This window comes from Micropterus salmoides, unplaced genomic scaffold (assembly GCF_014851395.1).
Source record: "Micropterus salmoides isolate LMB-PRFRI ecotype aquatic unplaced genomic scaffold, ASM1485139v1 Ms_hic_scaffold_4597, whole genome shotgun sequence".
Lineage (NCBI taxonomy): Eukaryota > Metazoa > Chordata > Actinopteri > Centrarchiformes > Centrarchidae > Micropterus > Micropterus salmoides.
The window spans coordinates 1-11,482 of record NW_024044036.1 but is presented as its reverse complement, the minus strand read 5'-3'; the positions used below and the strand labels follow the sequence as shown (position 1 = coordinate 11,482).

The following is an 11,482-nucleotide window of genomic DNA, read 5'->3' as shown; positions in this document are numbered from 1 at the left end:
TGCAGAGTTAATCAGGTAATTCATAACTTGAAAGAAATTGGATTAGATGTTGATGGTCTATTCTTATTGTTACAGTAGGCTACAGGTGCTGGAGTGGCTGTTTCTCACATTGATATATACCATGTAGGCTACAACATTTCTGTGGTTACGTTGACGCTCTTACTTATCTCTGACACTCTCAATAGTTTGTTTGAGCTTCTCTCTTTCACTATTTCTGTAAGGATCTCTGGGTTCCTATAGCTTATAAATAAGAAGTATCATTTTAAAATGCAGTAATAAAACTAGTAATTAAAGACAGAATATAATAATACTAATTAATCATCAAGGGTTGGGTTAAAACAAATATACCATGGTTACGCCCTTGTATATAACCGCAAATTCAACATGTAGAATATGTGTAGAAAAGAAAGAGGCCATTTTCAACAAAATAAGACTTTTAAATAACATGATTATGATAACAGGAAAGAATTCAACTAGTTTTGTGAGCATTGTCTGTTGTGCATGTAGCCATCATGAATTTTAAGTAGAGAGGGAACGTTTGCAAGAAGATCTCAAGAAGGCTGGAATTCAGGGTCTTAATATAGACACAGTTATAAACCTGTGGATCAATTGAAAAAATGTGGATCATCCAGGCAACAGGGTGAATGGGTAGGATTTAATCTCTGGACCACACTCCGGTGCAGAACTGCACTATTTGTCAATATGTCTATATTGTTTTGTTCATAGTGTGTATGTTAGTGTTGTCTACTCTGTAGTTTGTGTCTGATTTTATTTTATTATTATTATATTATTATTTATTATTGTATAAGTAAGCACATCGTGAGCAATGTACAATCCTGAGTCAAATTCCTCGTATGTGTAAACCTGACAATAAAACTGATTCTGATTCTGATTCTGAGAAGGGGGCAGTAATGCACCGATAAGCTGGATGCAAACCGCCGAAAAAGAAGAAGAAGAAGAAGAAGAAGAAGAAGTAGAAGTAGTAGTATTGAGTGAGTGAGTGAGTGAGTGAGCAGCAAGCTAGTCAGGGTAACTGTCAAACAAAAATAAATATTGCAGCCGCATGAGAAGATTTTAACGTTGGTAAGAACAACAAATCGCTCTGTGTTTCCGTAAGTATCCAGTGGTAGTTGACTGCTTTGTGTTTCACTGACTGAGCCTCGTGTCTGCAGCCGGGCGACATGCTGTAGCTGGTCGGGTCCTCCAGTTGCAGCAACAATGTTGCCCTCAACCGGCACCATGATCCGGTCTGCTGTCAAGCTGCTGCCACGGTCTAACTGGAGTCGAGGTGAGCCCAGTGGTGTTGTTATGTTTTGTGAATTGTAGCCAAGTAGCCTACTTAAGTAAATTACTTCTACTTTAGCTGAGTATTTCCATTCCATGCTAGTTCATGCTTCTAGCTGCTCCCCTTCATCTCAGAGGGAAATATTGAGCCTTTACTCCACTACACTTATTCGACAGTTACTGGTTAGTTTGTCAGAATAAGATTTTACATAAAATACATAGGGCAATGATAATGATATGACATGATAAAATACAGTGCAGTGTTACAAATTAAAACTGTGGGTTCTAACCTTTTTGCCTTGTGACCTTGTACAGTAAAGCAGTGTCTAGTTTGGGATCCTGTCACGTTTCAGGAATGAGTGGGTGAATTATCTCACGACCCACCAATTTATATTGTGACCCTTTGGAGGGGCCTGACCCCTAGTTTGGGACTAAACTACCAAAATGTACATACTGTAGTTAAAACTAGGCTTACTAAGAGCAGCCTCAACAGTAACATGCTGCCTAAAGATGGATGATTCAGTATTAACAATCTGATAATGTCATAGAAAAGAATTTTACATTAATTATAATTTTAAATAACAGGGGCTATTTTCTACAGAACAAGTAGGCAACTTTTACTTTGATACTTTAAGTACATTTGGCTAATAATGCTTCTGTACGTTTACTTAAGTAAGATTTTGAATACAGACATTTTACTTGTTATAGAGTATTTACACTGCTTTATCTGGTAGGTTTACTTTAAGTAAGTGAAAGCTTAAGTGAGTTTAGCTATATTTCTTATTAATAAAATGGTTCACCCTTAATTGCAAAGTCACCAGTTGCACAGTTACAGACTTCCCATGTTTAGTGTAGTATGTGCAACATGTAGCCTATTCATGCATTTCAACGACAGAACAAGCACCTATCAAATGATATTATTAGTAAAAGTAATCTTTTTAAAAGGAAACTTCACCTCTATCAATATGAACACACACCATGACCTCCGTGTTCCATTGTATAATGATCGGCTATCAGGTGTGGCACCATAGAAATCCCTTAATGCAGAAACTTGACTCTTTTTCGTGTCTGTGATACTATTTTATGTGATTTTTTTAATTTATTTTTTTTATCACTCAATACTTGAAAGTCTTCTAACTTTCTCATTTATTTACGGGTTTAATTGATTGTCTGTGAAGACAAGAATGGCCTAAATGGTATTGTGAAAGTCTCGTCCAAGATAATTGGAGCCCAGAAAGAGACTTGTACTCCTTCTGGGAGAAACCAGTGTCCCAGAAAGCAAAAAGGAATAATCAGCCAATCATGTTTCTGTCCAATGTTCCCAGTGTAATGAATAAATAATGTGCCCCTTAGGAGAAAAAATCACTACATACTTTTAGTCCTTAATTCCTTTGCTATCAGGCGGAAAGTAGTCATTTTAAATGACTGTTATTCCATTATTTATATGGAAAATAACAATGTTTTATTTGATTTACTGCTGCTCGTTGTGTCCTTGTATTGACCTATGAATGTTGATCTGTTGCCTTGCCTGTGAGTTCTTGAATCGTGTGTATGGACTGGGTAAGCTGCAAAGCAATCGCCCTTTGTCTGAATCAAATGAGATTAATCGTCGGGCAAATAAATAAAACAAGTACTTTAGCACTCGACTGGTATGTAATAACACTGTGACTTGTTGAAGAGAGACCAAATATGGCCATAAATGGGGTTTGGTCTATTGTTTTGTCACAGATTTATGTGAAGACCTTAAATATTTGGTTCCAGGAACTGTTTAAAAAGAACATATGGCTCATATTTGCTGGTGACATCGAGGGCGGCTGACATTCTCGTAAAAATTTTGTGTGTGTGTTTGGAAGAGCATTTCAGCTCAAGAGTCACAAGTTTTTGAGTCCCGATACGTTCAAACGACTGCTTAACTGGTTTCAATGGACGCTCAGTGACTAAAGTGACATCTGCATTTAGATCTATGAGAAAGACATGAGTAAATAGGCTCGATATGTGAGGAAAAACAGGAGAGCAACTCTCCCTCAGGTGACTGACAATGTCAATGCAGGACATGATCAGATTGTGTCAACAAGTAGAGTCTGACAGTTACATTGAGAGGGATATTGAAATAAGCCTTAAGTCAACCAAATTGAACACATACAGGAGATTTTGGACCGCCATGTTAGACAGGGCTTCGCATCACTTTCATCAAAACACCAAATATCACCAAATAGGGTAATATCTTTTGTAAAAATGGTGTCCCTCCAGTAGACTTCCAGAGACTTGTAGAATCAATGCATACGATTCATGCAGCATTGCAAGAGTCTTTACCATCTGATTTTTTGTCTGCAGCATGTGTCGGGTGCCCATGTAGACACATTTCTGTGAAACCAGGAGGTGTGAAACCTAAGACAGTTCCTCCTCGGTACCTGGGCCAGCCTAGCCCCTTCACTCATCCACACCTCATCAAACATGGTGAGTATTGTTTCCTATGGATTGCTGGATCAGTACATTTACACTTTTTAGGGAAACCTGCAATGTTTATGGTCTTTAGACATTCAGCAACAGCCACTATACTTGATATTACTTTAGGGTGTAAGGATTCATGCTCTGTAGTGGTACAGGAACTACTCAAGCACACATAGCTCAACACTTTAGGAGTAGAAGCTGCCGTAGATCACAGACAACTCAAGGCTACAAATAGTAATGCACTGTGTAGATGAGCTGTTGTATAACGCTATCTGATCTCTCCTCCTCAGGTGAGGTGACCCCAGGCTTAAGCCAGACAGAATATGAGCTCCGCAGGCACAGACTAGCCTCACTCATCGAGGCCCAGGCAGACAGGCTGGGGCCCTCTGCCTCCTCTAGCACCCATGTGGTCATTGTTTTGTCCCATCCGACCCGTTACATGACCAATGACATCCCTTATCCCTTCCACCAGAACCAGGTACATGTTTGGACTCAAGTAGCATTTCTTTATCTTCAGATCATTGTTCTTGTTGAATAGTAACTGTTTTTAAAGACCTCATCTTTACACAATGGAAAGGAATGTGAAGAGGCAAAAAGTGTATGGCATAATTGTGACTATGCTCTTACTTTGCAGTCTTAGATTTGTAATTTATTGTGAATTTGGATACTGGTTTTTCAGCAAGGCTTTGCTAATTAACCATGAGCCAATTGCTCCCCAGGATTTCCTCTACCTCAGTGGCATCCTTGAGCCTGACAGTGCTTTGGTCCTTTATGGCAAAGGGCGACCAGACCAGGCCATCTTGTTCGTCCCCTGCAGAGACCCGGGGAGAGAGCTGTGGGACGGGCCCCGGTCGGGGAAGGATGGGGCGGCTGCTTTGACCGGCATTGAGAGAGTTCATAGCACAGAAGAACTGGGTGTTGTGCTCAAGAGCCTCAGAGGTGAGAGGACGTGTGATTTGCAGTAATTTCTGAAATGATGGGTCTTCCATTTTACATGAAAGTAAACAAGAGCCAGCTTCTCATTTCTAGCCAATGGCTGTGGATTTTGGCGGCTAAAATGACGACTGTCTCTACCAGATTTTATCAGCTGTAGAAAGTGAGCTAATGCCAAGGCTAAAACTCTGTGAGTGGATAAAATGTCCATCTCCAGCTCACTTTTAAAGATTTCAAGTGTATTTGTTTTAAAATGAGAACCCCCGTAGAAGGGGCTTGAGTATATACATTGTGGCTACATACATTATCTGTATAGCTAATGCTACGACTGACGCTAAAGACTGACCCCTGAAGTTGGAGCTCAGGATTCAGGTCAACATCATATCTGTTAAAAAAAACAAACAAGGAAACAAAGTTTCATGCATTTTATTTGCCAAAGCACATGACAAGTCAGACAACAAGATATTTTATCAACATCAACAGCAGCACCAGTTGATAAACAACACATTACACAGTATTTCACACATAACAAGATTTTAGCAACATGCCTATAGGCAACGGTAAGACAGTATTGTGTGTGTATACAACATACCAGATTAGACACAAAAAAGACAAAAGTGCTCAGCCTTTACTGACAGTCGATGCTCTTCACAGCCATCTTGCTTTCTGAACTCGGGGTCCTCTGAGTTCGACCGAGTTGATGACTAGGAACTCCTACATCCGGGGGCGTTCCATTTGTAACTTCTGGTCTCGGAACTCTGAAAAAATACCTTGAAAACTTTTACAAGAGAAAAAGATGTAAGTAGGAAAAATAACAGACATTTTTTGCAAATGTAATGTTGCTTTACAGAATTTTGGCACAAGTTGCTGTAATGTAAACTCCCCCAAATAAAGCACAGGCCAGTACTGCTTACGTTACACTAAACTCTGATGTACTTGCATTGATGCCGAAATGGATTTTCCAGTCCTGGGGCCTCATTTATAAACATGGGGTACGCACAAAAAAATGCGTATGCCACATTCTGAGCAAACTTTGGGATTTATAAAAAAAAAAAAAAAAAACTTGACGGAAGAATATGTGGTCCTCCGCACAAACTCTGACCAGTGCATACACACATAAACTGGACTCAGAAGGCAGAAGGATAAAATGGTTTGAAATAGATACTGTTGTCTAAAAAAAAACAACAAAACACCTGTTTGATTGATATTCCCTGAAGTGCGCAATAAAAAACGTCATTTAAGATAATTTAAAAAACATGAGATATCTTATATTGTTTGATATTCCCTGGAGGGCATGATTTAGGATAATAAAGGCAAACAGAGATACAGATGTTAATGAAGAAAATTAAAATCCACAGTGGTCCCTGAAATAACTTGAAACTGACAAAAGTTTAAAAAAGATATGTAGGAAGGTTTATTGTCACAATATAACAAGTTATAGAGTGAAATTGAGTTTTCTAACTCTCTTTTGCTACATAGCAGACAATATACATTAATATGGAATCGATTATGAAAAATGGTGAACAGAAATAAACTATCATCACTGGAGCAGTGCTGAGGATGAATTAGAGTTTAAGAGTCTGATAACATGGGGGGGAAAGCTGCTCTGCAGTCTGGTGGTGCAGCAGCAGAAACTTCTACAGTCCCCTCCAAAAGTTTTGGAACGGTAAGGCAAATTTCTTTGTTTTTGTTGTTCACTGAAGACATTTGGGTTTAAGATCAAAAGACGAGTATGAGACGAGACAAGAGTTCAGAATTTCAGCTTTTATTTCCTGGTATTCACATCTAGATGTGTTAAACAACTTAGGACATACCACCGTTTGTATTAGACCACAGCACTCTTAGGTGAGCAAAAGTAATGGAACAAATAATCTTAAAGTAAATAACATTTAATATTTTGTGGCGTAACCCTTGCTTGCAATAACTGGCTCAAGCCTGCGACCCATCAACATCACCAAACTGTTGCATTCTTCATTTGTGATGCTATTCCAGGCTTTTACCGCAGCTTCTTTCAGTTCTTGTTTGTTTCGGGGTGTTTCTCCCTTCAGTCTCCTCTTAAGCAGGTGAAATGCATGCTCAATTGGGTTAAGGTCATGTGATTGACTTGGTCAGTCTAAAACCTTCCACTTTTTCCCCTGATGAAGTCCTTTGTGTGCTTTGGGTCATTGTCCTGCTGCATGATAAACTTCGTCCCCATTAGCCTCAATGCATTTGTCCGTAAATTGGCAGACAAAATGTTTCTGTCCACTTCTGAATTCATTCTGCTGCTACCATCATCATTTACATCATCAATAAATATTAATGAGCCTGTTCCAGAAGCAGCCATGCACACCCAAGCCATGACATTACCTCCACCATGCTTCACAGATGAGCTTGTATGCTTCATAAGCAGTTCCTTTCTTTCTCCACACTCCGGCCTTTCCATCACTTTGCTAGAGATTAATCTCGGTCTCATCAGTCCATAAGATTGTGCTCCAGAACTTTTGCGGCTCATCTCTGAACTTCTGTGCAAATTTTAATCTGTCCTTCCGATTCTTCCTGCTGATGAGTGGTTTGCATCTTGTGGTGTGGCCTCTATGTTTCTGCTCTCTGAGTCTTCTTCCAACAGTGGATTGTGATACCTTCACCCCTGCACTGTGGAGGTTGTTGGTGATGTCACTTACTGATGTTTTGGGGGTTCCCCTTCGAGGGAACTCGAACTCCGCATGCCCAGGCAGCTCTCGAGGGGGCTGCTTGCGGCCATTGCGAGGCCCTGCCCCTGAGGGTGCTGAGGTCCCGTGCGGCTCTCTTCTCCCAAGACGGCAGGATGCGCTCTCCCCGTGGATCGGGCCCGGCGGTCGCTGAGGCGGCGCGGCGGCTTCCGTCATGGGGCTCCCAGCGTGACATCTCTGACGGCATCGTGATTGCAGAGGCTTCCCGAGTCTCGTCTGCTGACTCCGACTCCCCTCGGTCTCGTTCGGGAGCCCGCTTCACGGCTTCTCCCTCTCGAGGTATGAGCCAGGAGAGGCTGCAGCTGTCCGGCTCTGAGGAGCTGGACGTGCTTAGCATCATGGAGGAGGAAGACTTCCGGGAGAGAAAAGCGGAGCGTCATCAGTCGGCGCCCAGCTATGACGAACTCCTAGAGGTGGTGACGCGGGCAGTGAGCAAGCTCCAGCTAGATTGGCCGCAGGATGTACCAGAGACACATGCTACGAGCAAACTGGATGAGCGCTTTCTGCAGCGCCGTGCGCCGCCTCCGCGCCGTTCTCTGCCGTTTTTTCCAGACTTGCATGATGAGTTGTGCAAGTCCTGGTACAAGCCCTTCTCAGCTCGTCTGACTACTCCCCCGCTCTGGGTCTATAGCGACGTAGCGGGAGTCAAGGGTTTTGGCTATGGGATGATGCCCCGGGTTGAGGATGCTTTGGCTAGCTATCTTTCGCCCGGTCATGCATCATCCCTCAAAGAGCCGGCGCTACCTACCAAGCCATGTCGTATGACATCTGCTTTGGTGGGCAAAGCTTACATGGCGGCGGGCCGGGCTGGTGCAAGCCTGTACACAATGGCGGTTTTGCAGGCATACCAGGCCGACCTGCTGAAGGACATAGACTCGGGAGCAGGCCCCACTGAAGAGGATATTGCTGAGCTCCGCCGCTTAGAGTCACAAAGGAGACGGCCCGCGCTATTGGTCGCTCCATGTCAGCACTGGTAGCCACGGAACGGCACCTATGGCTCAACCTGTCAGGCATCCAGGAGAAGGAGAAGACCTTTCTCCTCGATGCACCAATCGCAACTTCTGGCCTGTTTGGCGAGGCGGTTGACGCTGTCGTCAACAGGTTCCAGCATGCCAGGACGCAAGGAGAGGCGTTCCGGCAATATCTCCGTCATCGTTCGGGGGCCAGGATGGCGACGGCTGTGGAGGGACGTGAGAGGGCCCAGCCGTCATCCAGCTCCTACCACCAGACCCAGAGGCAGAGTGTCGCCTCTCGTGCTCCCCCTCAGCATACTCGGGTTTCGAGGTGGCGCTCTCACCCACAACCCCCTGAGACGAGGGATCTGAGGACCGTTCTTCAGTCTCGCCGGGGCCGGGGGAAGAGGTCCTGCCATGGCAGGTCCCTCTGAGGAAGGACCTGCTGTCTCAGGCGCAGGGCCAGGTCTTTCACCCTTGCCCCGCCCTATGGAGACTGTGGGTCTGGCCCCTGAGGGGGCCCAGTTCCTGGAGGCGGGCCTCATGGCAGGAACAGTCGAGACGCTGCTCAGCTCCAGAGCCCCATCCACGAGAAGGATGTACAGCCTAAAGTGGAATGTGTTGCATCGGTGGACCCAGTTACCTGCCCGGTGACTATGGTACTGGAGTTCCTCCAGGACCGTTTCTCTGCTGGCCTTTCCCCATCCACACTGAAGGTATATGTGGCTGCCGTGGCGGCATTCCACACCCCTCTGAGGGATGGGCCTCTGGGGAGGCTTCCACTGGTCGTGCGCTTCCTCCGTGGAGCCCGGAGGATGAGAACCGTGACTCGTTCCAGGCTTCCCACCTGGGACCTGGCGGTGGTTCTCGAAGCGCTGGCTGAGGCCCCTTTCGAACCCCTGGAGTCGGCTGAGGCCAAGCACCTGACCCTTAAGATGTCCTTTCTCCTTACTATCACCTCTTTGAGGAGAGTGGGGGATCTCCAGGCACTTTCGGTGTCTCCACAATGCCTGGAGTTTGCCCCGGGGAGGGTCAGAGCCATCCTGCACTCCTGTCCGGGCTATGTCCCTAAGGTCCCATCCAGGTTGGCAGGGTCCACGGTGCTGCAGGCGTTTCATCCCCCACCTCATGTGACGGCGGAGGACGGGAGACTTCATCTGCTCTACCCGGTCAGAGCACTGAGTATTTACACTCTGAGGTCCTCCCGGTGGAGGAAAGCAGACCAGTTGCTGGGTGTTTTGGGTCCCCCAAGGCTGGACTCCCCGCTTCCAAACACACAATCAGCAACTGGATTGTTCAGACTATTTCCCTGGCCTATCAGGTGTGCGGGTTACCTTCACCTATGGCCGTAAGTGCGCACTCTACTCAAGGCATGGCGACTTCTAGGGCCCTCCTCGCAGGGGCGTCGCTCCAGGATTTTTGTGATGCGGCTGGCTGGGCCACCCCTCACACCTTCATCCGGTTCTACAGTCTGGACCTTCCTTCTGCACCCGGCACCCGTGCGCTCTCCTCCTAGTCGTGCTGTCAGGTGCTGCATGCTGGGGGCAGGCGGGGTTTCGGCGCGGCCTAAGTGGGTATTCTCGTTCCCATAGTGTAGTCACTGACGCAGTTCGAGTTCCCTCGAAGGGGACCATGTAACCCTTGTTCCCCGAGAAGAGGAAATGCAGTCTTTATAGGTTTGAACCAAGGATAAAAACTTAGATTAGTCATGCAGAGCTATTTAATGTTTGGACAATCAACCTAAAAGGCAACATCTGGGCAACAAGAAACATCTGTCAGTCACGTGTTCCAATAGTTTTGCTCACTTGAAAAATGGGTGGGTTCAAACAAAGGGTGGTAGGTCCTGAGTTGTTTAACACATCTAGATGTGAATACCAGGAAATGAGAGCTGAAATTCTGAACTCTTGTCTCATCTTTTGATCTTAAACCCAAATGTCTTGAGTGAACAACAAAAACAAAGGAATTTGCCTTACTGTTCCAATACTTTTGGGGCTGTATATCTCTTCCCAGAAGGCAGCAGGGTGAACAGGCTGTGGCTGGGTGGGTACTGTCCTTTAGTATCCTTTGGGCTCTGCGTGGGCACCTCACCTCACCGATATCACTGATGCTTGGGAGATGGGTACGGATGATCTTCTGGGTAGTTTTAATCACCCGCTGCAGAGCCCTCCGGTCCTGAGCCGTGCACATCCCATGCCAGTTTGTGATGTTTCCAGTCAGGATGCTTTCTGTTGCTCCTCTGTAAAATCTGAAGAACTTGGTGTGGGAATTTGGCCTTCTTAAACTTCCTCAAGAAATTCCCAGGAACCTGAAACTGTTCACCTGCTCCACCTCAGCGCCACTGAGGAGTGTGTGTCTTTATCTCCTTCTTCCTAAAAATCAATGATCAGTTCCTTGGTTTTGCTGACGTTGAGCAGTTGGTTGTTCTCTGTGCACCAGTCTGCAAGATTATCAGTTTCCTCCCAATATGAAGTCTCATCGTTGTTTGAAATCCGGCAGATGATGGTGGTGTCATCCGCAAACTTCACAACAGAGTTCTCTTCATGTGGGGGGATGCAGTCGTGGGTGTATAGCGTGAACAGGAGAGGGCAGAGCACACAGCCCTGGGGGGCTCCGGTTTTGATCACTAGAGTGGAGGAGGTGAGTCCGTCCAATCTGAACTGACTGGGGTCTGTTTGTGAGGAAGTCCAATATCCAATTGCAGAGTGTTGCATTTAAACTCAGAGTGCTGAGTTTGCTGATCAGTTTCGGGGGGGGGGGAGATTGTGTTGAATGCTGAGCTGAAATCCACAAACAGCATTCTGATGTAGGGCAGTGAAGATGGCATCCTCTGTGGATCTGCTGGTTCTGAAAGCAAACTGGTGAGGGTCCATGCTGGCTGGGATGTTGTTCTATATGTTTTGAAGAACCAGTTTCTCAGAGCACTTCATCAGAATGGGGGTGAGACCTACAGGGCGGTAGTCGTTCAGGATAGACACTGCAGACTTGTTAGGTACAGGAACAATGGTGGCTGTCTTGAAGCAGGTGGGAACCCTCTCCTGAGACAGTGAGATGTTGAAAATGTCAGTAATAACATCAACTAGCTGATTGGCACAGGTTTTTAGTACGCGGCCAGGGATGTTATCAGGTCCAGCTGATTTACTCACATTCACT

General features: G+C 45.3%; 1 protein-coding gene across 1 annotated transcript; it reads left to right on the top strand.

Moving 5' to 3' along the window:
• Positions 1 to 945: 945 nt before the first annotated feature.
• On the top strand, positions 946 to 5,458 carry LOC119887977 (xaa-Pro aminopeptidase 3-like). The gene is made up of 6 exons (XM_038698482.1): positions 946 to 1,083; positions 1,173 to 1,288; positions 3,619 to 3,741; positions 4,026 to 4,213; positions 4,455 to 4,674; positions 5,323 to 5,458. The coding sequence occupies exons 2-6, from the start codon at positions 1,219 to 1,221 to the stop codon at positions 5,352 to 5,354; spliced, it is 633 nt and encodes a 210-aa protein (XP_038554410.1). The 5' UTR covers positions 946 to 1,083; positions 1,173 to 1,218; the 3' UTR covers positions 5,355 to 5,458.
• The last annotated feature ends 6,024 nt before the right edge of the window (positions 5,459 to 11,482 follow it).